This window comes from Oratosquilla oratoria, chromosome 28 (genome assembly GCF_046742065.1).
Source record: "Oratosquilla oratoria isolate Oo_2021 chromosome 28, ASM4674206v1, whole genome shotgun sequence".
In the NCBI taxonomy this organism is placed as follows: domain Eukaryota; kingdom Metazoa; phylum Arthropoda; class Malacostraca; order Stomatopoda; family Squillidae; genus Oratosquilla; species Oratosquilla oratoria.
Window position 1 is genome coordinate 38,326,774 of NC_134804.1, and position 27,519 is coordinate 38,354,292.

Sequence of the window (27,519 nt, forward strand, 5' to 3'; positions counted from 1 at the left end):
ATACATGGATGGGGTAGTGCGAGAGGTAAATACAAGGGTAGTGGGTCAGGGATTGGAGATGGTTAAAGAAAATGGAGAAAAGTGGGAGGTGAGCCAGCTGTTGTTTGCGGACAACACTGCGCTTGTGGCAGGATTGGAGGAGGGATTGAGGAAGTGACAGAGTTTGGGAGAGTATGTGATAGAAGAAAGCTAAAGATAAATGTGGGTAAAAGTAAGGTGATGAGATGTACAAGGGGTGAAAGTGGCAGAAGACTGGAAGTGAGCATTAAGGGAGAGCGACTGGAGGAAGTGGATAGTTTTAGATACTTGGGTGCAAATGTGGCAGGAAAAGGTGGAGTGAAGGTGGAGGTAGAATGTAGATTGAGAGAAGCGAGTAAATGCCTTGGTGGATTGAAGAGTGTAATGAGGAATAGACATTTGGGAATGGATACTAAGAGACTATATGAAGGAGTGATTGTGCCAACAGCACTGTATGGGGCAGAAACATGGAACATAAGAGAGGAAGAGAGGAGTTTGAATGTGTTTGAGGTGAGGTGTCTGAGAAGTATGATGGGGGTTACTAGGCTAGATAGAGTGAGAAATGAGGTGAAGAGAAGAACGGGGGTGGGAAGGGAGTTGGGAGATAGGGTTGATGAAAGAGTATTAGGATGGTTTGGACACATGGAAAGAATGAGTGAAGAAAGACTAGTAAAAGAGGTATGGAAGGCAGATGTGGAGGGAGTGAACACGAGGGGACGTCCTAGGATGAGGTGGATGGATGGGGTGAAGGGGGCTTTGGGGAAGAGGGGAATGTCTGTTGAGGAAGGACAGGAGAGGACAGAGGACAGGGGTGAATGGAGAATGGTTGTATATGGATGATGTTGTGATGCATGAGGTGGAATTGGCGGGGGGATGGGGGGGTGAGGTAGTATGTGTGAGCAAAATTTGACGCAGCCCGAAGGGCGAGATGCAGGGACGACCTGTCATCCAGGAGCTAAGAAAAGAGGGAGGGAGGGGTGGTGAATAGGAGTAGAGTATATGGGGATGAAATGGGTGGGAGTGGAGTATATGGGGATGAAATGGGTGGGAGTGGAGTATATGGGGATGAAATGGGTGGGAATGGATTTTATGCCTTTGATTGGGCTACCTCCCTAGAATGGGGAAAAAACTGTTGGTATATGTATGTATGCATACCTCTACATCATCAGCAGGTGTCACTTCTGGTTCCAAGAAGAGCCTCCTGGCTTCAGCATAGGGCCAATCTTCAGGAGGGCTGTATTTCTTCTTATCCAGGCTATTAAGAATTTCTTCCAGGCTCTTTTTATTCTTTATCAGTTCAATTGCACGTTTTGGGCCAATCCCCTTGATGCTATCACAATAGTCACAGCCAAGTAGAATACAAAGATCCACAAACTGGAAGTATTACATATAAACAGTCAATGGATATTCAAACCTATGCCTCTTTCCATGTGTTTATACAAAATTTAGATCGTAGGAAGATCATAGACATAAAAACACAATGTCATTTTCACCAAATATATATTGATTAAAAAATGGACCATATCACTACAACAGGGGTGGAAAGGGAGTTGGGAGACAGGATTGATGAAAGAGTATTGGGATGGTTTGGACACGTGGAAAGAATAAGTGAAATAGGTGTGGAAGGCATAGGCTCTCCTTCCCCTCATGCAGAAAAAGAGATTAATGATTTGGTTTTAGGTCACAAACTCCACTATATTGGATTCTCCCTGTCCTCTCTTTTTCTCTTACAGAGAAAAAGAGAGGACAAGGAGAAATACCTTCAGGCTGTATCAGAACATTCACATATACTCCCTCATCCCCCCATCCCCCACCCACTCCCTTCCATGCATCAAAGCATCATCCATACACAACACTTCTCCACTCATCGCTATCTTCTGTCTTCTCCCTTCCTTCCTCACCAGACATCCCTCTTTCCCAATGACCTTTTTACCACATTTACCTATCTCATCTTTGGTTGCCTCATGTTCACTCCCTCCATTTCTGCCTTTCACACCTTTTACATATCTTTCTTCACTCATTTTTTCCGTATGTCCAAACCATCCTAATAATCCTTCATCAACCTCACCTCCCAATTCCCTTTCCAACCCCACTGTCCTCCTCACCTCATTTCTCACTCTATCCAGTCTAGTAACTCATACCTTCAGGCATTTCATCTCAAACACATTTAAACTCTTTTATGTTCCATGTTTCTACCCCATACAGTGATGTCAGCACAATCACTTCTTCATACAAACTCCTCTTGGCATCCATTCCCAAATGTTTGTTTCTCATTACACTTTTTATTTCCTAAAGGCATTTACTTGCTTCTCTCAACCTGCATTCTACCTCCACTCTTCCCTTTCCCACCACATTTGCACCCAAGTATCTAAAGCTATCCATTTCCTCCAGTCTCTCTCCCTTAATATAAACTTCCAATTTGCTACCATCCTTTCCCCTTGTCCATCTCTTCACCTTGCTTTTACTCACATATATTTATAACTACCTTCTTTTGCACATCTTCCCAAACTCGGTCAATAGCTTCCTTAATCCCCCCTCTGATCCTGCTACGAGTGCAGTGTTGTCAACAAACAACTAGCCTATCTCTCATTTTTTTTCATTTTCTTTAACATCTCCAATCTCCAGTCCATTACACTTGTGTTTACCTCTTATCACCCCATCAATGTATAAATTGAACAGCCAAGGCAACATGATGTATCCCTGGTGAAGTCCCACCTTTACCTCAAACCACTCACTCTCTCCATTTCTAATTCTAACACAGGCTCTACTACTCTTGGAAAAACTCATGACGGCTCTTAACAGCTTTCCTCCAATCCCATATATCTGCAATGCTTTCCACAGTGCCTTACTGTCTACCCTGCCATAAACATTTTCCAAATCCATAAAGGCCCAAATAACATCCTTACCTTTTCCTGAAGCTTTTTCACATATCTACTTTACCACAAAAATCTGATCCACACAACCCCTACCTGTCCTAAACCCACACTGTTCCTCACCAATTACTCCCTCTGTTCTCTCCTAATCCTCTCAATCAGAACCTTCCCATAAGCCCTCCCAGCTACACTCAACAAACTGATCCCTCTGAAACTTCTACACTCACACTTGTCCCCTTTCTCCTTGTAAAGTGGAACTATACAGGCACTACTCCAGTCCACCAACACTCTACATACATACACCAAGGCTTTTTCCCCCTTACCAGGGAGGTAGCCAAAAAGGAAAAGGCATAAAATCATTCCCACCCATTCCATCCCTGAATACACTCCACACCCCTCCACCCTCCCTCTCATCTTAGCACCTCCCGGATGAAGGGTCATCCCTACACCTTGTCCACTGCCCTGGGTCAGAAGCAGTGTCGCAAGACACAGCACATCCACAGCAAGGCCGCTTCATTAAATCGGCGACCCCCCATGCATAATGGAGAAGACAGGGAGATATCCCTTTGGGCTGCGTCACAATTTGCTCACACATACTACCTCAACCCCCATCCCACCTCATGCATCACAACATTTTCCATATACAACCATTCTCCATTCACCCCTGTCTTCTGTCCTCTCCCGTCCTTCCTCAACAGACATTCCCCTCTTCCCCAAAGCCCCCTTCACCCCATCCATCCACCTCATCCTAGGATGTCCCTTAATGTTCACTCCCTCCACATCTGCCTTCCATACCTCTTTTACTAGTCTTTCTTCACTCATTCTTTCCATGTGTCCAAACCATCCTAAAACTCTCTCATCAACCCTATCTCCCAACCCCCTTCCCACCCCTGTTCTCCTCCTCACCTCCTCATTTCTCACTCTATCTAGCCTAGTAACCCCCATCATACTTCTCAGACACCTCATCTCAAACACATTCAAACTCCTTCTCTCTTCCTCTCTCATGTTCCATGTTTCTGCCCCATACAGTGCTGTTGGCACAATCACTCCTTCGTATAGTCACCTCTTAGCATCCATTCCCAAATGTCTATTCCTCATTACACTTTTTAATCCACCAAGGCATTTACTCTACCCTCTTTAAAGGTGTACAAAATACAGTTGGAGTTGACAGAGTCCAGAGACCAAGTGTTTGTGTATCTCCTGATGTAGATAAGGAGGTACAATATGGTATCAACAATGTGTTATTGATAAACTTCCTGTTGAACAAAGAAAGCAGATTATAATAAAACCAACCTTTAATCTAATTCTACTATCATATGGAGAATAGCATGCTCAGAGACGACACTCACTTCTTCTCGTGTTAGTTCAGTTTCACCCAGTATTTTGTCATAGTGGAATTCCTTGATGGGCATTTTCCTGGCTTCACTGAAAGTCATATGGCGAAGTAACACAGGGGTTCCAAAGGTAAGAGCATCCATATCTTCAGTGGCTACAGCATAAACCTATGGAGGGCAATTTTCTAAGACATCATTCCAGCATTTTCAGCAGGTCTTGGATCACAACAATAAATAAGATTTTCTTTACTTCAAGATTTTCAAATAACATGAACTCTTCTATTTCCATGACTTATAAATGTACTCCAATAGATACCAAAAGGCCCTTTTTACCTTATAAATGAGGTTGCCTTCACTTTTCACACAAGAAATGAGTGGAGACCCTTGATCCCACTCCATTTAGTTTCCCTCTATGATGTGCAGGAAAAAATCTATCTATATCTCAAGAGCCTTTTCCCCTTATAAGGAAGGTTGCAATCTCAGAGGCACGTACCTATTGCCACCCATTTCACTCCCCTCCATCACCCTTTCCAACCGTACCATCTCAGCTCCTCATGGATGATGGGTCATCCCTGAATTGACTAACTGCCCTGGGTCAAACACAATGCAGCAAGACACAGCAAGGCTGCTTCGTTTAATCGCCGACCTCCCCCCTCCATCCTCTCATGTGGAAAATGAGAAGACTGGGAGAAATCTCTTCAGGCTGTGTCAAAGTATCATTCACATATAAGCACCCTCTACCCACCTCCCTCCCTTCCTTGCATAACAGTATCATCCATGAACAGTCATTCTCCACTCATCCCTATCTCCTGCCTTCTTCCTTCCTTGTTCAACAACCCCTTCATGCCATCCATCCATCTCATCCTCTGACTCTACAACAGGTGCAGAGTTGTCAGCAAACAATAACTGGCTCACCTCCTACTTTTCTCTTTAACAATCTCCAGTCCCCTGCCCATTGCCCTCATCTTTACTTTCTGCACCACCCCATCCATATACATATTGAAAAGCCATGGTGACATGACACAGCCCTGACACAATCCCACCTTTGCCTCAAACCACTTGTTCTCTCCATTTTCCATTCTAACACAAGCTCTACTACTCTCATAAAAACTCTTGACTGCCCTTAACAGCTTTCATCCTATCCCATATATCTGCAAAACCTCCCACTGTGCCTTCCAGCAGAGCTGTGGAGTCGGAACACAAAACCTCCGATTCCGACTCCTCTATTTTTGGCACCACCGACTCCTCTTCATGTAACTAACTGGTTATGGCCTACATATTTCATAAAGCCTATACAACACACATATGCTCCAATCTTGAGTAGACTTATATCATTATAACTGGTTTATATCAAAGAAGAGATATATGTTATAGTGTGGCTTTCCTATGTTTGACCTCTTCATTAATACTTTATTATTGAAGTAGAGATTTTTTGAAAGGATATTGAAGAAAATTCAGTAAAATAAAGATTCTATAATGTACCTCTTGATTTTACTACATACTGGTACTGCTATGCGATTATTGCAATGGACATTACTCTGGTTCTGGAACCGATCTTATCTATACGAGTACAATACAAGATACTGCTGAACATGTTTGAAATGTGAAACTTTTTTTTTTCAACTTTAAATATCCTTATTTCAATAATTCAATGTTAAGTATAGAGGGGACAAAGAAGGGGAAAGGAGAGAAGAGATAGTATTATTGCGTTAGTCTACAGTTGAAATCATAATTATCCTACTGTTTGGCAACACAGCAGTGGGAGAAACCACCAAACTGATGGAGTGATGGAAACGACGCATATGGAACTTGACAGGAATATTACAGCTCCCGTGACTATGTGACAACAGGTGTAAAATGGAGGTGTTTATCTAATTTATTCAAGTAATACTTTGGATGTTTATTGTTCCATGTATAAATTTGAAAGCCAGCGTTGCACAAGGACGTTTTGGGGGTTTAGTGGAATGACCACGAAGATAAGACGATGAAATTTATTACATTTCATAATTTCTTTTTTATTATATAATCTATTTATAAGGAGTGTGCACTGCATAACTCTATAGACTAAACGAAAGCATTATAAAGTGTAAATATAACTGGAGTCGGAGTCAGTATATTTTTACCGACTCGGACTCCAGTGACCATAATTGCTTTCGACTCCGACTCCACAGCCCTGCCTTCCAGTCTACCTGTCATAAGCCTTTTCCAAATTCATAAAGGCCCAAAAAAAAACATCCTTACCTTTTCTGAAAGCTTTTTTACACCTCTGCCTTACCACTAAAATCTGAACTATGCAACTCCTACCTTTCCTAAACCCACAGTTCCTCTCCTAATCCTCTCAATCAAAACCTTCCCATAAGCCTTCCCAACTACACTCAACAAACTGATTCCTCTGAAACTACGACATATTTGTCCTCTTTTTTCCTTGTAAAGTGGAACTATATAAGCACTCCTCCAGCCCTCTACCCTCACCAGCCAGTCCACAATTACTGTACCTCCCTTCTTCAGACACTCTGTATGACACCCATCTAATCCAGGAGCCTTATCTGTTATCATAATTTTCGGAGATACTTGCATGGAAAATGGAGGCAGCATTATTCTCCTTCCCCTCCACAAGGGGATTGGAGAGTGAAGAAATGGTCATAAAAATAGTAAAGAATACGTTCAAGGGGGCCTGAAGGAGGGACATTTGTATGCATCTCATCATTCCTTTACAAGTAGTCTTTACTCTCATGTACATGATTTGTGGCTCTGGTCTGCATCACCATCCAGTCAGTACCCCATTACAAGTATTAATACAATGGGATAATATTATCCCTATCTTTTCTTTCTTTCCATACACTCCATTTCAGGTCTTCAATATTTATCATGTATTTAGAATGCACTTGTATACTTGTGCTATCATGCACATATTTTTTTTTTCATTTTTTTTTTCATTTTTTTTTTTTCAAACCCACACTTACTTTGCCTGCTTTGGCGAGAGCTGCACACTGTGCCTCAGCTTCACAGGGAGCATCAACGAAAGGAATACCCATGAGACTGAGAAGGGTCTTTGCTTCTTCTCCATGCTGCCTTGTCACCTTAACAAGACGGCGACTGAACTTTTCTACATCCTCCTGATTACCTGAAAGATTTCAAGGAAGGAGAGAGGGATGAGTGGAGAATGGCTGTGTATAGATGATACCATGATGCAAGGGAGGGGATTGGGGTGGAAGGTGGGAGTGGTTATGTATGAATGATATTTTGATGGAGTCTGAGGGATTTCTCTCCATCTTATCTTTTCTGCGTGAGGGGACAAAGAGGAGAGGAGTTACTGATTATGTGAAGCAGCTTTGCTATGAATGTGCTGTGTCTTGCTCCCTTGCTTCTGACCTAGGGCAGTAGGCTATATGGGGATGACCTGTCATCCACGAGGAGCTTAAGATGAGAAGGAGGAAAAGGTGGAGGATGGGAGAAGAATGGGTGGGAGAGGGTACTTGCCAAATACCTCTTGGTATTTAGATATTTTTTCTCCCTGTCTTTTCTTGTTTCTATGTCAAGCAGGGAAGGGCAGGCAGGGGATGGGGAATGATTGTGTGGATGATATTTTGATGCAGCCTGAAGGGTTATTCTCTATTTTCCACATGAAGGGGACAGAGAGGAGGGGTTGCTGAATAAATGAAGTGGCCTTGCTGTGGATGCTGTCTTCCTGCATTGCCTCTGACCTGGGCAGTGGGCAGGAGAATGATATCCCTTCATCCATGAGGAGCTAAGATGAGAGGAAAACAAGGGGGGTGGATGGGAGTGGAATGGGTGCATGCCAGTGACTTGCCTATCTCCCTTAATAAAGGGGAAGAAGCCCTGGGTACATAGATTTTCTCTTCATGTGGATGCATCAATTGATTTTTTTTCTCAACACACGTGTATATCCTGTAAACTAAGAAATGAACCTACTGTCTTGAGGTTGTGTGTTCACATGGATGAGGTATTTAGGGTCACTGTAGTAGTAAACGGAGGAGTTGGAGTGGGAGTAAATTGTAGAGTAAGTAATGTCTGGGGGGGAATGGAAAGTGTTACGAGAAACAGGTATTTAGGGATAAATGTAAGAAGACTGTATGAAGGAGTGGTTGTGCTCATAGCACTGTATCAAGAATGGCCTTGGAATTTAAAGGGGGCATAAAGGAGCCTAAACATGTTTGAGACAAAGTGTTAAGTGCTATGGTGTGGGTTACAAGGGTGGACAGTGAGAAATGTGAATGTGAGGCAGAGATTGAAAGATGGAAAGAGCTGGCAGAATGGGTTAATCAAAGAATGCAAAGATGTTAAAAAAAAAAAAAAAAAAAAAAAAGAGAGAGAGAGAAGAGTGGAAGAGTGGGGTGGAGGAAGAGGAACTGGATAGAGGGACCCTGTAGGGAAGACCAATGCATGAGGTGGATGGTTGGGGCAAAGAGGCCAAGAATGCAAGAGGAGTGTACAAAAGATAGGAGTAAATAAAGAGTGGTTCTAAATGGATAAAGACATGATGCAGCCTGAAAAGATGTTCTCAGGGTTATATAAATTTCTTGTGTGGAAGAGGGTGGGGGGAGATGTCATCATATCATGAAACAGTGGTGAATAAACCAGTTCTGGCTGTTAGGCCCTGTTAAATGTTGTTTCTGGCTGCTTTGCCTTTGTGGCAGGGGTCTGGGATGGCCCTCTATCAAACAGGTGCTAAGATAGTCCTCGAGGGCCAATGAAAGGGTGTGTGTATGCTTTGACTCAGCGGCCTTGCTGCATTGCTTCTGACCCAGGGCAGTGGGTGAGATGCAGAGATGACCAACCATCCAGGAGGAACCAAGAAAAGAGGGAGGGCAGGGTGGCTATCTCCCTTGTAGGGGGTGGGGGAACCTTGGTATATGTATGCATATATGTGTATAATTCCAATTAATTGTACAATACTATCAGTAAACCATCATGATTTGAAATCCTCACCTGCTTCTTCAGCCTGCTCAAGGGCCTTCTGTGCCTCTTCTCGCCTTTCTCTTCTCTTGGCAAGCTCTCCACTCTTCATGGTGGGTGGCTTGCCATCAAATACATATACTGGTTTAATCCCATTATCAACCATACGAATGGTGCGGTAAAAGAATCCCATTAGATGACTGTTGGAAAGTAAAAAAATTTGCATTACTATTATGATAGGAAGAGTTAAGGATGTACATGTGCTAAGGGGAGAGGGTGGGGGAATATCAGATCATTTTTTGGTGGAAGGTAAGTTGAGAGTGGAGGATAGATGGAGAAAGAGGAAAGGGACAAAAGGTAGGGAGGTTCTTAGAGTGAACTCTTTGAATGAAAAGGAAAAGGAGAAGGAGTACAAAAAGAAGCTGAAGGAGGAGTGGGAGAGAGTGAAAGATAGAGTAGAGCTAGGTGTGGAGGAGGAGTGGGGATGGTTCAAGGAGGGAGTCACAAAGTGTGCAAAGATGGTGTGTGGAACAAGAAGGACAGGAGGAAATAGAAGGAAGGGTAGTGAATGGTGGGATGAGGAAACAAAGAAGGTTGTAGAAGAGAAGAAGCAAGCTTTCACAGGTTGGTTACAAAATAGGACGAGGGAGTCATATGAGAGGTACAAAGAAGAGAAAAGAGAAGTAAAGCAAAAGGTAAAGGAGGCAAAGAGGAGAGCAGATGTGAAATGGGGTAAGAGTAAGACAGAAAATTTTGAAAGTAATGAAAAGATGTTTTGGAAAGAAATTAAGAGAGGAAGAGGAGGCAAATCAAGTAGAGAAGAAAAGGTAAAAGGTGCAGATGGAGAGATGATAATGGAAGAGAAGGCAGTAAGGGGAAGATGGGCAGAATATTTTAGGGAGTTGCTAAATGTGAAGGAGGATAGGGAGGGAAAGATAGCTGCAGTGGGAAATGCGAAGAAAATGACCGTGATGAGTGAGGAAAATGGAGGAGAAATAAGGAAGGATGAAGTGAAGGCAGTTGTTAAGATGATGAAAGCAGGTAAGGCACCTGGTCTGGATGGATGCCATGCAGAATGTCTGAAGAAAGGAGGTACAGTGATGGTTGACTGGCTGGTGAAGTTATTTAATGTTTGCTGGAGAGAGGGTAGAGTACCGGAGGACTGCCTGTATAGTTCCTCTTTACAAGGGAAAAGGGTACAAGTGTGAATGTAGTAGTTTCAGAGGAATTAGCTTGTTAAGTGTAGTTGGGAAGGCTTATGGGAGGATCTTGATTGAGAGGATTAGGAGAGGAACAGAAGGAGTAATTGGTGAGGAACAGTGTGGATTTAGAACGGGTAAAGGTTGTGTAGATCAGATCTTTGTGGTAAGACAGATATGTGAGAAAGCTATAGGAAAGGGGAAGGATGTTTTTTGGGCTTTTATGGATCTGGAAAAGGCTTACGATAGGGTAGACAGAAAGCCACTGTGGGAGGTTATGCAGATATACGGGATAGGAGGAAAGCTTCTGGGAGCTGTCAAGATTTTATGAGAGTGGTAGAGCTTGTGTCAGGATTAGAAATGGAGAGAGTGAGTGGTTCGAGGTAAAGGTGGGACTTCGTCAAGGTTGCGTTATGTCGCCCTGGCTGTTCAACTTATACATAGATGGGGTAGTGCAAGAGGTAAATGCAAGGGTAGTGGGTCAGGGATTGGAGATGATTAAAGAAAATGGAGAAAAGTGGGAGGTGAGCCAGCTGTTGTTTGCGGACGACACTGCGCTTGTGGCAGGATCGGAGGAGGGATTGAGGAAGTTGGTGACAGAGTTTGGGAGAGCATGTGATAGAAGAAAGCTAAAGATAAATGTGGGTAAAAGTAAGGTGATGAGATGTACAAGGGGTGAAAGTGGCAGAAGACTGGAAGTGAGCATTAAGGGAGAGCGACTGGAGGAAGTGGATAGTTTTAGATACTTGGGTGCAAATGTGGCAGGAAAAGGTGGAGTGAAGGTGGTTAACAAGTCTCCTCTTTGTTCCAGGGTTGGTAACTCCAGTTTTGACAATCTCTCTCTGTGTGAGTTCCGAGTGTATGTATTTACCTAGTTGTATTATACAGGAAGGGAGCTATGCTCATAGTGTTTTTGTATCTCTCAGCATCTAGTTTGTTCTTAAATTCTTGTATGGTTTTTGCACCTACTATTTTTCTGTCCAATTTCTTCCAGACATCTATCACTCTGTGTGGAAAACTATTCTTTTACAAATCACTTCTATAACTATCCTTTTTGAGTTTCATTTCGTGTCCTCTTATTTTTCTTCTTTCCCACTTTAATAAATCTTCTCTGTCAAGGACTTCCATACCTTTCATGATTCTGTAAATGGCCAGTAGATCTCCTCTTTCTCTTCTTTGTTCCAGAGTTGTTGGTTCCAGTTTGGCCAATATTTGTTCATAAGTCAATTTTGAAAGTGTTGGTGCCACCTTTGTCATTGCTCTTTGGATTCTTTCTAATTTCTTTATATTCTTTTGTGTTTGTGTGTATTTACCTAATTGTATATACCTAGTTGTATTTTATGGGATGCGCGCTATGCTCGTAGTGACCCGTTTTTATATCTCTCCGCATCCAGTTTGTTCTTAAAATCTTGTATAGTTTTGGCACTCACCATTTCCCCGTTTAGTTTGTTCCAGACATCAATCACTCTGTGTGGGAAGCTATTCTTTTTCAAATCTCTTCTGTAACTGTCCTTCTTTTCATGTCCTCTTGTTTCTCTTCTGTCCCATTTATATAAGTCGTCTCTATCAAGAACTTCCATCTCTTTCATAATTCTGTAGTCACCAAATCACCTCTTTCTCTTCTCTGTTCTAGTGCTGATAGATGTAATTTATCCAATCTTTGTTCGTATATCAACTCTGAGAGTGTAGGTGCCATTTTTGTTGCTGCTCTTTGAATTCTTTCTAATTTCCTTATTTCTTTTTTTTACTAGGTGCCCATAATGACGCAGTATACTCCAATTTAGGTCTTATCAGTGTAATTACTATTTTCTTTACCATTTCTTCATGTGTGTATGTGTGTGTGAGAAACCGCACCACAGCAGGGCCTGACAACTAAAGCTGATTTACCTCTTCAGCTTTATTATATGGTGACCCTCCCCCTTATCTACTCAAGAATCTAGACAAGAAATTCCTTCTGATGTGTCATTTTCTCATCTATTCACATCCACTCTCCACTCATACCTACCTGGTATTTCTTGTCTTCTCTGATTTCAACTCAAGACATTCCTTTTGCACCCAATGTTCCTTTCACATTGTCCATCCACCTCAATCTCTGTGTCCCTTTCAAATTTACTCCACCTCTGCCTATCACACTTTTTTTTGCTAAGTTTCTTTACTCATTCTTTCTAGTAATACACAAAATATTATCCACTTTCAAGAAGTCAAGAATGTTTATGATACAAAAAATAAACAATTTAACAAATTTAACAAACTGAACCTGGTTGTCTCTCCATCAGCCGTAGTCAACATATTGCCTTCCTGACGCACAGCAATCAGAAACTGGTATAGACTCATAGATGCGTCAACAGCAACTTTGCGACCTGTGAAAGAAGACACTCAATAAGTCAACAAGGTATGAGAAATTATTAATAACAAGGGAGGTAGCCAAAATCAAAGGCATAAATCCACTCCCACCAATTTCATCTCCACATGCTCCACTCCCATTCACCACCCCACCCTCCCCCTTTTCTTGGATGATGGGTCATCCCTGAATCTTGCCCACTGCCCTGGGTCAGAAGCAATGTAGCAAGACACAATACATCCACATCAAGGCAGCTTTATTTAATTGGTGACCCCACTCTGTCCCCTCATGCAGAAAAAGAGAAGATGGGGAGAAATCCTTTTGGGCTGCACCAAAATATCATTCACACTTGCTCCCTCAATCCCCCCCATCCCCTACCCACTCCCTTCCATGCATCACAGCATCATCCATACACAGCCATTCTCCACACACCTCTATTTTGTCTTCTCCCTTCCTTCCTCAACAGGCATTCCCCTCTTTCCCAATGCCCATTTACCTTATCCATCCATCTCACCCTTGGTCACCCCCTCATGTTCAGTCCCCATCTCTTTTACTGATCTCTCTTCACTCATTCTTTCCATGTGTCCAAACTATCCCAATATTCTTTCAGCAAACCTATGTCCTCCTCCTCACCTCATTTCTCACTCTATCCAGCCTCGTAACCCCTACCATATTTCTTAGGCATTTCATCTCAAACACATTTAAGCTCTCCCTTTCTTATGTTTCCCCATATAGTGCTGTTGGCACAATCACCCCTTCATACAATCTCCTCTTACCATCCATTCCCAAATGTCCATTTCTCATTACACTTTTTAAACCCCAAAGGCATTTATTTGCTTCTTTCAATCTACATTCTACTTCTACCTCCACTCCTTTCCTGTCACATTTGCACCCAAGTATCTAAAGCTATCCATTTCCTCCAGTCTCTCACTTCCAATTTGCTGCCATCATCTCCCCTTGTACATATCATCACCTTACTTTTACCCACATTTATCTTTGTTCTCCTTTCACACACCTTCCCAAACTTCATCAATCCCTCCTCTGATCCAGTTACAAGTGCAGTGTTGTCTGCAAACAACAACTGGCTTATATCCCATTTTCTTTAACCATCTCCAATCCCTGGCCCATTACCCTTGTGCTTACCTCTTACATCAGCTCATGTATAAATTGAACAGCCAAGGTAACATACTTGTAATGCATCCCTGGTGAAGTCCCTCCTTTACCTCAAACCACCCACTCTCTCCTTTTCTAATTCTAACACAGGCTCTACTACTCTTGTAAAAAATATTGACTGCTGTTAACAGCTTTCCTTCTATCCCACATGTCTGCAATACCTCCAACAGTTCCTTCCTGTATACCCAGTCATAAGCCTTTTCCATTTCCTAAAGCTTTCTCACATATCTACCTTACCACAAAAATCTGATTCATGCAACCCCTACCTGTCCTAAACACACATTGTTCCTCACCATTTACTCCCTCTGTTCCTCTCCTAATCCTCTCAATCAAGACCCTTCCATAAGTCTTTCCAACTACACTCAACAAATTTATCCCTCTGAAACTACTACATTCACACTTGTCCCCCTTTCCCTTGCAAAGTGGAACTATAAAGGCACTCCTCCAGTCCTTCAGCACTCTACTCACTCTTAGACAAGCATTAAACCTCACCAGCCCGTCCACTATCTTTGCACCTTGCTTTTCTTTATACACTCTGGATGACACCCATCTGACCCAGGTGCTTTACCTGCTCTCATCATTTTAATAACTGCTTTCACCTCATCTTTCCTTATTTCTCCTTTATTTTCCTCATCCACCACTATCATTTTCTTATCACTTCTCACTGCAACTGCCTTTCTCTCCCTATCCTCCTTCACATTTAGCAACTCCCTAAAATACTCTGCCCGTCTTCCTCTTACTGCTGTCTCTTCTAAATTTTATGTCATAATCTTACCACATTTCATATCTGCTCTCCTTTATCTTATGCTTTACTTGTCTTACCTTTTCTTTGTACCTTTCATATGATTCTCTTGTCCTATTTTGTAACCAATCTGTGAATGCCCATTTCTTCTCTTTTACAGCCTTCTTTGCTTCCTCATCCCACCACTCACTACCATTCTTTCTGTTTCCTCCCATCCTCCTTGTTTCACACACCATCTTTGCACACCTTGTGACTCCATCCTTGAAACATCTCCATTCCTCCTCCTCTCCTAGTTCTACTCTACCCTTCATTCCCTCCTACTCTTTTCTCAGCTTCTTGTACTCATTTTCTTTCTCATTTAACCCCTTCCATACGGTGCCGCACACGTAGGCGTCATGGACTTGGATCTCGGTGGCAGCAGCCAATGCCAGCCGTACGACGTGTCGTAATAATACTCGCATCATAAAATATAGTCACCGCTTATATCGATCGTTCTCTCTTCACCCGTGAATTTTGATAACCATAGAAAATGCGATTACAAAAGAATTAGAAAGAATGTCATTATGGAGGGGCGACTACAATAAATATAATCAAGACGCCGATATGGCAGCCTCGCGAATACACTCGCTCCCCATGACGCCTACGTGTGCGGCACCGTATGGAAGGGGTTAAACAGTTTACTCTAAGCACCTCCCTAACTTCCATCCTTTTCCTCTTTCACCATCTATCCTCCACTCATAACTTACTTTTCACCAAAAAATGATGTGATATTCCCTCACTCTCTCCCCTTGGAACACATACATTCAAAACTCTTCCTACTCTTCTTCTGGTTACCACTATTTAATTTACTGAAGCCCTATCTACCACTCTTTCATTCACCACCCTCTCCCATGTGTACTTATGCTTGACTTTCTTTCTAATCACTGTATTTCTATCATCAACTCTCTATCTAGATACATCACCATCATCTCTCCACTATAATTTTTTCCTGGAACTCCACACTTCCCAACCACTCTGTCTATGGGTTCGTCTCCTACCCTAGCATTGAGATCTCCCAATACCACAGCACTGAATAATAACAACTTGAATAAAGGAAAAATGCTTACTCTCACAGTAGTATATGAATATGACTGACTAGTATATGAATATGACTGACCTATTCGAAAGCCTTCATACAGAAACATCCATTTCATATCAAACTACCACCCATGAAATGTAACAAGCCAAGACCCAATGAATGCTACTAGTGTATCTTTCACTATTCTCCCTTCATTAAAGAAACTTACACACCAATCACAAAATAAGCAGTGCTCTCAAAACAAAGTACATACATCATACATACATATATCAAAGGCTTTTCCCCCCTACATGGGGGGTAGCCAGAAAAAGGCATAGAAACCACTCCCACCCATTCCATTTCCTATATATTCCACTCCCTTCCATCCTCCTCCCTCCCTCCCATCTTGGCACCTCCCAGATGACGGGTCATCCCTGCATCCTGTCCACTGCCCTGGGTCAGAAGCAGTGTCACAAGACACAGCACATCCACAGCAAGGCCGCTTCATAAATTCGGCAACGCCCCCTCTCCATCCCCTCATACAGAAAAGGAGAAGACGGGGAGAAATATATTTATACTCCAATTGCTTTACCCCCCTTTAAAAGGAAGGTAGCCAAGTCAAAAGGCACATACCCATTCACATCCACCACCCTTTCCTCCCTCTTGTCTTACTTCCTTGTAGATGACAGGTTATCTCTGTATCCTGTCCACTGCCCTGGGTCAGAACCAATGCAGTATGATACAGTACATCCACAGCAAGGCTGTTTTACTTATTTGACAACCCCCCTTTCAGTACCCTTTCACAGAAAAAGAGAAGATGGGGAGAAATCCCTTTGGGCTGTCAAAATATCATTCACACATAACCACTCCCTACTCCCCACCCCTTCCCATCCTTGTACCACAGTATCATCTATACACAGCCTTCCTCCATTCACTCCTATCTTCTGCCTTCTCCCTTTCCTGCTGAATAGATATTCCCCTCTTGCTTAATACCTCTTTCACCCCATCTATTCACCTCAGCCTGTGCCATCCCCTCAAGTTCATTCCATCCACCAGTACAATACATATATCACAAGGCATTTCCCCCTTTATATGGGAAGGCCAAGTCAAAGCATACATCCACCCTACACACATGCAAATAATCTAGTGTCCCTCCCATCTCAGTACCTTGTAGATAAAGGTTCATCTGTGCCCTGCCCTTTCAAGCTTCCAATTTTCTCCAGATATTTATCTATTTTAACCTCTTCACTCCGGGGCACATCGCACATCTGGCAGCATTAGCTGCCCGACGTGCGATACTGCGTCATAATAATCGCATTATAAAAAATAAAGTCAGTGCTCAATCGTTTGTTCTCTTTCACCCGTGAATTTTGATAACCATAGAAAATATGATGAAGCCAGTTTAAGAGAGAATGGAGGTTACGTAGGTACGACTACAATAAATATAATCAAGACGCCGACGTCGGCATCATCGCATACCCACTTGCTCCTCATGACACCTACGTAGGTGTCACCGTATGGAAGTGGTATGTAAGGGAGGCAGCTAGGCAAGGCATGCACTCACCCTACACAGATTTGTCTCCCTTTTATCATAGCTCTTTTTGGATGAAGGGTCATCTCTGTCTCCCACCCACTGCTTAGGTCAAAAGCAATGCAACAAGACACAGCACATCCACTGCAGGGCCCCACTGCTTCATATACAAGGCAACCCTCCCTCTTTGTCCCCCTATGCAAAAATAGAGATGAGGGCAAATCCCTTTGGGCCGTATCAATTCGTAACCATCCTCAATTCACATCTATCTCTTGCCTTCATACTTCCCTGCCCATATTTAGTTTCAGCTTTCTCTTCTCACATACCCTCTCAAACTCTGCCACTGTTTCAGCTTCAAGTATAAAGTTATCTGCAAACAATTGGCTTATGTCCCAATTTTTTCCATTCTCACTAATTCCAAACCCCTGCTTAGCATCCTTGCATTTACCTCCCCATCCATATACACAGACCTTGTCGATGTCACAGCCCCATCTTCCCTTGCTAAATTCCTGGAGACCAAGGACCTAAGGACGGAATGAACCTACTGACTGATCTTAGTATCATCAAACTATAATATTCACCTCCACACTGGCCTCTTCTAAAGTAAAATAGCTGCTGCAAAAATTGTTAATTTACTTGGAGTACAGTTAGTGCAGTGATACCTTTTCTGTCCAAACAATTGATTTGGATGTAATCATTCTTCAATGGAAACATACATACATACATATACCAAGGCTTAAATTTCCCCCTTACAAGGGAGGTAGCCAAAAAGGAAAATGCATAAAATAATTTCCACCCATTCCATCCCTGAAATACACTCCACACCCCTCCACCCTCCCTCTTATCTTAGCACCTCCTGGATGACGGGTCATCCCTGCACCTTGTCCACTGCCCTGGGTCAGAAGCAGTGTCGCAAGACACAGCACATCCATAGCAAGGCCGCTTCATTAAATCGGCAACCCCCCCCTCTCTGTCCCCCCATTGCATAAAAGGAGAAGACGGGGAGAAATCCCTTTGGGCTGCGTCAAATTTTGCTCACACATACTACCTCACCCCCATTCCACCTCATGCATCACAACATCATCCATATACAGTACAACCATTCTCCACTCACCCCTGTCTTCTTTCCTCTCCCATCCTTCCTCAACAGACATTCCCCTCTTCCCCAAAGCCCCCTTCACCCCATCCATCCACCTCATCCTAGGACATCCCCTCATGTTCACTCCCTCCACATCTGCCTTCCATACCTCTTTTAATAGTCTTTCTTCACTCATTCTTTCCATGTGTCCAAACCATCCTAATATTCTTTCATCAACCCTATCTCCCAACTCCCTTTTCACCCCTGTTCTCCTCCTCACCTCCTCATTTCTCACTCCATCTAGCCTAGTAACCACCATCATACTTCTCAGACACCTCATCTCAAACACATTCAAACTCCTTCTCTCTTCTTCTCTTATGTTCCATGTTTCTGCCCCATACAGTGCTGTTGGCACAATCACTCCTTCATACAGTCTACTCTTAGCATCCATTCCCAAATGTCTATTCCTCATTACACTCTTTAATCCACCAAGGCATTTACTCGCTTCTCTCAATCTACATTCTACCTTCACCTTCACTCCACCTTTTCCTGCCACATTTGCACCCAAGTATCTAAAACTATCCACTTCCTCCAGTCGCTCTCCCTTAATGCTCTCTTCCAGTCTACTGCCACTTTCACCCCTTGTACATCTCATCACCTTACTTTTACCCACATTTATCTTTAGCTTTCTTCTATCACATACTCTCCCAAACTCTGCCATCAACTTCCTCAATCCCTCCTCCGATCCTGCCACAAGCACAGTGTCGTCCGCAAACAACAGCTGGCTCACCTCCCACTTTTCTCCATTTTCTTTAACCTTCTCCAATCCCTGACCCACTACCCTTGCATTTACCTCTCGCACCACCCCATCTATGTATAAGTTGAACAGCCAGGGTGACATAACGCATCCTTGACGAAGTCCCACCTTTACCTCGAACCACTCACTCTCTCCATTTCCAATCCTGACACAAGCTCTACTACTCTCATAAAAACTCTTGACAGCTCCTAGAAGCTTTCCTCCTATCCCGTATATCTGCAATACCTCCCACAGTGGCTTTCTGTCTGCCCTATCATAAGCCTTTTCCAGATCCATAAAAGCCCAAAAACATCCTTCCCCTTTCCTATAGCTTTCTCACATATTTGTCTTACCACAAAGATCTGATCTACACAACCTCTACCTGTCCTAAATCCACAATGTTCCTCACTGATTACTCCTTCTGTTCCTCTCCTAATCCTCTCAATCAAGATCCTCCCATAAGCCTTCCCAACTACACTTAACAAGCTAATCCCTCTGAAACTACTACATTCACACTTGTCCCCTTTTCCCTTGTAAAGAGGAACTATACAGGCACTCCTCCAGTCCTCCGGCACTCTACCCTCTCTCCAGCAATCATTAAATAATCTCACCAGCCAGTCCACCATCACTGTACCTCCCTTTTTCAGACATTCTGCATGGCATCCATCCAGACCAGGTGCCTTACCTGTTTTCATCATCTTAACAACTGCCTTCACTTCATCCTTCCATATTTCTCCTCACTCATCACTCTCATTTTCTTCGCATTTCCCACTGCAACTATCTTTCCCTCCCTATCCTCCTTCACATTTAGCAACTCCCTAAAATATTCTGCCCATCTTCCCCTTACTGCCTTCTCTTCCATTATCATCTCTCCATCTGCACCTTTTACCTTTTCTTCTCTACTTGATTCGCCTCCTCTTCCTCTCTTTATTTCTTTCCAAAACATCTTTTTATTACTTTTAAAATTTTCTGTCATACTCTTACCCCATTTCACATCTGCTCTCCTCTTTGCCTCCTTTACCTTTTGCTTTACTTCTCTTTTCTTTGAACCTCTCATATGACTCCCTCGTCCTATTTTGTAACCAATCTGTGAAAGCTCGCATCTTCTCTTCTACAACCTTCTTTGTTTCCTCATCCCACCATTCACTACCCTTTCTTCTATTTCCTCCTGTCCTTCTTGTTCCACACACCATCCTTGCACACTTTATGACTCCCTCCTTGAACCATCCCCATTCCTCCTCCACACCCAGCTCTACTCTATCCTTCATTCCCTCCCACTCCTTCAGCTTCTTTTCGTACTCCTTTTCCTTTTCATTCAAAGAGTTCATTCTAAGCACCTCCCTACCTTTTGTCCCTTTCCTCTTTCTCCATCTATCCTCCACTCTCAACTTACCTTCCACCAAAAAATGATCTGATATTCCCCCACCCTCTCCCCTTGGCACATGTACATCCTTAACTCTTCCTATCATAATCCTATTTACCACTACATAATCCATTAGTGCTCTATCTACCACCCTTCCCTCCACCACCCTCTCCCATGTGTACTTATGCTTGACTTTCTTCCGAAACACTGTATTTCCTATCATCAACTCTTTCTAGACACATTTCCACCATCAACTCTCAACTACGATTCTTTCCTAGAACTCCACATTTCCCAACCACTCCATCAATTGGACCATTTCCTACCCTAGCATTAAGGTCTCCCAGTACTATTAAATTGACATTTCTTCCTAAATCCTCTATGCACTCATTTAAATCTATCCTTTCTTCTACACTCTTCTCACTGCCAGGCCCATATGTACTTGCAAAGACCCACATCTCCTCTCCCAGTTTCACCTTCATCCACATTATCCTTGAGGAAACCTCCTTCCACTCCACTACACATTTACCTATCTCTTCACTCCTGATAATCTCCCAAACTTACACTCACCCTTCCCTTTCAACTTAGTTTCACTCAAAGCCAACACATCCATCTTTCTTCTCACAAACATACTACCTATCTCTTCCCTTTTACTCTCACCTGTACCACATCCATGCACATTAAAAGACCCAAACCTTAGGGTGCTGGTCCAAAAACTCCCAGGACCTCTTATGCCTTTTCTTTTTCATTTAGGAATGTCCCCTGTGGGGCTACAAGGAGAAGGATGCCTAGTCCCAATCCCCGTCCCTTTCTTCTCGCCTCTTACGATCCAAGTGGGAATACTTGGTGGCAGTATTCTTTTCTCTCACCACAGAAAAAGAATACTCAGAGAATTGGTACAGGACAGCAACAAGGGCTTGGGGGACAGCATAACGGAGGGACAGTCGTAGTATGTGTCATCATTCCTCTATGAACAGAGTTTTCCTCTATCTTAGACAAAATGATGTGTGGCTCTGGTCCGTAGGGGCACCCCATATAGACCCTAAAGTATCAACTGCATGCTACTTTGCCACAATAACAAGCAGCCAATACCCCAGACGGAAACAATTAAAGTTATTAATACATCTGTGGTTTGCCCAGTCTTTGGGGATGCATATTTTACAAGTGTTCACTGCAGAACAGTTCCTGTTCAGCCCGTTTCCTACTAAGTGGTTGTTACATAAGAGGCAGAGGCCTCATTTAACACATTATTTTTGTACCATTCAGAACAAAATTGGTTAATTAAGATGACAGTTCTTGGCTATCTCACTTGACCTTTTGCCACTGAAGGGGATGTCACAGAAAAAAAAAAAAAAATATATATATATATATATATATATTATATATATAATTAATATATATATATATTATATATATATAATAAATAAATAAGGTCCTAACAGTAGCCAAATTCAAAGCATAACACATCCCAGTGGCAGATCCAGGTTCAAAATGGGGAGGGGGGGATTAACCTGAAATTTGTAAATGTGGATGACTTTTTTTTTTTTTTTTTTGGGAGGGGGGGGCTAACCTGAACTATGTAGATATAGATGACACTTTTAAATAGATGTACTCTGTAGCATGAATACGATAATTTTGAATATAAATTGAAGCATATCTTCTCACTTGTAATCTTTTTTTCAGAATAATGGGCACAATTTTAATCTTACATTTTTTATTTTAAAGACTTACCCTCAAGAGTCAATATGTTGAATATACTTCTGCCACTGGACTAGTTTTCTGCTATATACCAGTGTACACGTAGTTGGTTTCTCGACCTCTACAATCAGGTCATGGAAAAACAAATTTGGGGGGGGATTCAGCCCCCCACCACCCCTGGATCCGCCTATCTATGGGTTTAGTTAAATCCATGTCCAGCTCTAGAAATACACCATACTGTGCATACATAATCCCTCTTCCTAAAATATTTAAGCCTACTATCTGTTATCAATGAAACGTTAACATTTCAAGCATAAGAATATAATAATAATGCTGGTCAATACATGCGTCAATGTGCCATGTCTGCATTAGTTATATGGGAAAGGTGGAGGGGGAAACACGGGTCTTTATCTGATTATTGATTTTATTCCTGCCCGGTTTCTCTTACAATAGCTTCTTCAGAAGCTATTGTAAGCGAAACCGGTCAGGAATAAACTCGATAATCAGATAAAGACCCGTGTTTCCCCCTCCACCTTTCCCATAATTTGTCCCAATGTCTCTGCATTAGTTATATCCTTGTTGTCATGTTACGTATACCGAATAACAAAATAACTACTTAGTTTCACTTACCAAAATAGTTCTTCATCTCATTTTCTTTTATTGCTCCTGGAGCAACATCAGCGATAAGTTTAGATAAACCCAATATTCCCATGGTTAAATTTCTCTTCACACGAAGGTAAACAACTTCCTTGTCAGCTCTTTACTTTTCTTGTCCAGATTACGCGCGAAATTAGTGGAGGGGAAGCCTTATGTAAAAATATAACACTTTAACTAATTTCCGATAGCAATAATCATAATGTAATAACTGGTAATACGTCGCAGAAAAGATTATATCATAATTCATAATGATCAAGAAAAGATAAGTGTAGAAAAAGAAAAAGATCAAGTGTAGCAAATATGATTAGGTAATGGTTTATATACCAGACTTGTTTATAAAATTTAATTGTATCAACAAGCCAAACATTTTCCTTTGAGAAAATATAAATGAATTTAGCATCTGTTAAGAATGAAATTATATAGTGCTCAAAATTCTAAGATTTTTACTCATTTGTTTATATAAACACAAACTTGCTCTAACTCATTATTCACACAATGAAATCTGTACTGTTATGCTGAAATTAAGATGCAAATCGACGAGGTCAACGAAAGTAATACATGAGTTACGAATTTTGGTTATTCCCAAATAAATGCTAGCAACATTGCAACCTAGCAGAAGTAAACAAACTAAAGGCGCGAATATTAACATTTTTCGACTGTAACAACCGTCCACAGGTAGTATAATATAACCAGTCGCCCACCCAATTTCACACAAGAATTTTACGGGTGTGTATTTTAAACATGCACTTCGTTCAGGAACCATTACTGTTTTTTTCTTTGATAATGCCTGAATACTACAAAGTCGAACCAGTTACTAGTTAGTGGGGTTGAACTGAAAAGCGAATTTGCCAAAGCGGAACCTGAGGGTTTGTTTGACATATATTATCATTATGAAAGTATGGGAAGCTGGTCAATTGTAAAAGCATTATCATAGTACTGCAGTGTATATTTCACATTGAAATAAACAAATAAAAACCCAAGTTCCACCGCCAATGTCAAACGGACATAACCCCACTTCCTACAGCAGGTCGTCTGCAAGAGCCATAGGACATAGGGCAGGCAATGGAATGATTTATTTTCTACAGGCAGTGGCGATTCTAGGACTATGAAAGTGGGAGGGCCAACATAGATGTGAAGGGCATAGGAGATTAGTTGCAAGCAAAATCATAAATGAACCTTCATGGGTGGGGGAGTTCAGGAATGTATATATATATATGTATATATATATATATATATATATACTGTATATATATATATATATATATATATATATATATATATATATATATATATATATATATATATATATATATATATATAATTTAAAAATAGGATATGCAAAAAAACTGGGGGGCCAACCTGGGGGCCAGCTGAAAAACTGGGGGGGGGGCATGGCCCTCCCAGCCTCCCCCCCCCCTAGAATTGCCACTGTCTTCAGGTCATCAATCAGTTGACCACGGCCTATAGTTTAGTAGCATTTTCATCCTTGTGGGAAATATCATATTGCACCACCTAAACAGAAAGTCAGGATTTGTTTGACCTCAATTTATGGGTATGATGATATATCCCACTGTGATATTTTGAAATTGTTTTTGGAAAAAAAAGAAAAACTTGTTTGAAATATATCCCTATTCTGTGGTGCTGGTTGTGTTATGGGTAAGATTTCAACATTGGTAGAACTAGATATTATCACCAAATTAAGATGGCATTATCTATTTATATACCATGAACTTTTTACCCCATACCAGGGAGGTAGCCAAAAATGGCATAATCACATGCATAATACCTTGGATACAGTAATAGGGATCTGGTTTGACTTTGGGATTTTGTGTGGGGTTCTTCACTATTAATCGGTCTATCTGACCTTGTATACCTGAACTTTGTATCCAGGGGTTGTACCTAGACCTACCCACCCACCCTTGACTTGTTAATAAGAAGAAAACCAAGTTAATTGCCTTTAAGTTGAAGTTGGTGAAAAGGTTGCTAAAGAGTCTAAATGGTCTGGCGATTTATTTGGTTTCAACATCGATATTGTTTTCTGTTTACCAGGTTATTAAAATCTGGCTGTACTGAGAATCATGTAAACCTAAATAATTTTTTTTTTTCAGTAGTTGTCTTAACTTGAACCAAAGATGGGCCAGGAGTTTCACGTTGTACGATGCTACTCTTGTGAAACATTCCAGGTACATCAAGTTAAGAAAGTGAACAAATTTGTTTGCAAATTATGTAATGCCAAGCAATCAGTGAAGAAGGTAATTTATTATGACAGTTATGAAAGAAAAATATTTGTTGACTTAATGTGTGAAATAATAAGAATTTAGAATTATACTAATCTTGGTTACATCTCTGTAATCCTACTAAAACTACTATATTTATGCTATTCATGTACTCTTGCAATAAATTGTGATACTTTCTTCCCAAACACACATTCAACAGCCTCATCAACTACTCCCACTCCACTCTTTGCTAGACATTCCATACGATATCCATCAAATCCTGGTGCCTTACCAGCTTTCTTCTTTAGGTGCTGTCTGATTCTTCCCTCTCATAAATGCCTTATCGTTCTTCTCACCCATCACAGTAATTTTCCTAGAATCTCCCTTTCTTAATGTTCTCTATTATATTCTGGGTGTTGATGGAGAGTGTTTAATAACAGCCGATAGGTATTTAGCTTATCTTTAGTATGACCTCGGGATGTAACTGCAAAACAAAACATTATCTTAGATGACTGCGACAATATCATTCATCCAGTCGCAGCAGGGTCACTAAACACTACATTTCTCCCCTTTTAATAAACATAATTTATATAGTTACAAATCCAACTGTCTGGGGTATTGGCTGCATGTTATTGTGGGGTTAAAAACTACTCAGTATCATGCAGCTGATACTTTAGGGTCAGTATGGGGTGCCCCTATGGACCAGAGCCACACATAATTTTATCTGTGATAGAGGAAATCTGTATTCATAGAGGAATGATGCTACTTTACTATGCTGTGATTGTCCCTCTGTTATGATGTCCCCCAACTCTTAATACTCTTCTGTACTACTTCTCTAAATATTAATTTCCTATGAAACATTAAATCTGCTGGAGACTTACCAGTGGAAGAATTGATGGTTCTTCAGTAATTATATAGGAATCTACACACTCTGGTATGCATATCATACATACATACACCTGCATATACCAGAGGCTTTTTTCCCCCTTATAAGGGAGGTAGCCAAAAAATAAAAGGCATAAAAACCACTCCCACCCATTCCATCCCTATCACACTCCACTCCCCTCCACCCTCTTCCTTCCCTCATATATTTGCACCTCCTGGATGACGGGTCATCTCTGCATCTTGTCCACTGCCCTGGGACAGAAGCAGTGCTGCAAGACACAGCTAATACACAGCAAAGCTGCTTAATTAAATCGGCAACCCCCCTCTCCGTCCCCTTATGCAGAAAAGGAGATGGGGAGAAATCCCTTTGGGCTGCATCATATTATTCTCACACATACTCCCTCACCCCCCCATCCCCCAACCATTCCACATCATGGATCACAACATCATCCATATACAACCATTCTCCATTCACCCCTGTCTTCTGTCTTCTCCTGTCCTTCCTCAACAGACATTCCCCTCTTCCCCAAAGCCCCTTTTACCCCATCCATCCATCTCATCCTAGGTCGCCCACTCATGTTCACTCCTTCCACACCTTGATTACTAGTCTTTCTTCACTCATTCTTTCCATGTGTCCAAACCATCCCAATACTCTTTCATCCACCCTATCTCCCAACTCCCTTTCCAACCCCATTCTCCTCCTCACCTCCTCATTTCTCACTCCATCCAGCCTAGTAACCCCTCTCATACTTCTCAGACACCTCATCTCAAACACATTCAAACTCCTTCTCTCTTCCTCTCTTATGTTCTATGTTTCTGCCCCATACAATGCTGATGGCACATCACTCCTTTATACAATCTTCCCTTAGCATCCATTCCCAAATGTCTATTTCTCATTACACTGTTTAATCCACCAAGGCATTTATTCACTTCTCTCAGTCTACATTCTACCTCCACCTCCACTCCTCACTTTCCTGCCACATTCGCACCCAAGTATCTAAAACTATCTACTTCCTCCAGTCTCTCTCCCTTAATACTCACTTCCAATCTGCTGCCACTCTCTCTGCTTGTACATCTCATCACCTTACTTTTACCCACATATATCTTTAACTTCCTTTTTTCACACACTTTCCCAAACTCTGTCACCAACTTCCTCAATCCCTCCTCTGATCCTGCTACAAGTGTAGTGTCATCCGCAAACAACAGCTGGCTTATCTCCCACTTTTCTCCATTTTTTTCAACCATCTCCAATCCCTGACCCACCACCCTTGCATTTACCTCTTGCACCACCCTATCCATGTATAAATTGAACTGCCAGGGTGACATAACACACCCCTGACGTAGTCTCACCTTTGCTTCAAACCACTCACTCTCTCCATTTGTAATCCTGACACACGCTCTACTACTCTCGTAAAAACTCTTGACAGCTCCTAAAAGCTTTTCTCCTATCCCGTATATCTGCAATACCTCCCACAATGCCTTCCTGTCTACTGTCATATGCCTTTTCCAAATCCATAAAAGCCCAAAAAACATCCTTACCTTTTCCTATAGCTTTCTCATATATCTGTCTTACCACAAAAATCTGATCTACACAACCTTTACTTGTCCTAAACCCACACTGTTCCTCACCAATTACTCCCTCTG

General features: G+C 41.9%; 2 protein-coding genes across 12 annotated transcripts in view; one reads left to right on the top strand and one right to left on the bottom strand.

The window, feature by feature from the left end:
• LOC143040323 (uncharacterized) overlaps positions 1 to 27,519 on the top strand; it is a 71,367-nt gene that overhangs the window by 33,794 nt on the left and 10,054 nt on the right. The window contains exons 1-2 of one of the 10 annotated variants that reach the window (XM_076211239.1): positions 12,621 to 12,733; positions 24,886 to 25,026. The exons of 1 other annotated variant lie outside the window; for it this stretch is intronic. In XM_076211239.1, the coding sequence (XP_076067354.1) occupies positions 24,907 to 25,026 (120 nt within the window). In that variant the 5' untranslated portion in view covers positions 12,621 to 12,733; positions 24,886 to 24,906. Of the gene's footprint in view, positions 1 to 12,620; positions 12,734 to 23,029; positions 23,501 to 23,615; positions 23,641 to 24,882; positions 25,027 to 27,519 lie in introns of those variants that run through there. 8 more of the 10 variants (XM_076211238.1, XM_076211232.1, XM_076211237.1 and 5 more) reach the window with 8 other exon arrangements.
• The window catches only part of Fen1 (Flap structure-specific endonuclease 1), a 35,600-nt gene that overhangs the window by 6,071 nt on the left and 2,010 nt on the right, over positions 1 to 27,519 (bottom strand). Inside the window, exons 2-7 of one of the 2 annotated variants that reach the window (XM_076211243.1) lie at positions 25,283 to 25,474; positions 12,599 to 12,701; positions 9,176 to 9,342; positions 7,189 to 7,349; positions 4,241 to 4,393; positions 1,174 to 1,392 (exon numbers count right to left, since the gene is read on the bottom strand). In XM_076211243.1, the coding sequence (XP_076067358.1) occupies positions 1,174 to 1,392; positions 4,241 to 4,393; positions 7,189 to 7,349; positions 9,176 to 9,342; positions 12,599 to 12,675 (777 nt within the window). In that variant the 5' untranslated portion in view covers positions 12,676 to 12,701; positions 25,283 to 25,474. Of the gene's footprint in view, positions 1 to 1,173; positions 1,393 to 4,240; positions 4,394 to 7,188; positions 7,350 to 9,175; positions 9,343 to 12,598; positions 12,702 to 22,747; positions 22,914 to 25,282; positions 25,475 to 27,519 lie in introns of those variants that run through there. The other variant, XM_076211242.1, reaches the window with a different exon arrangement.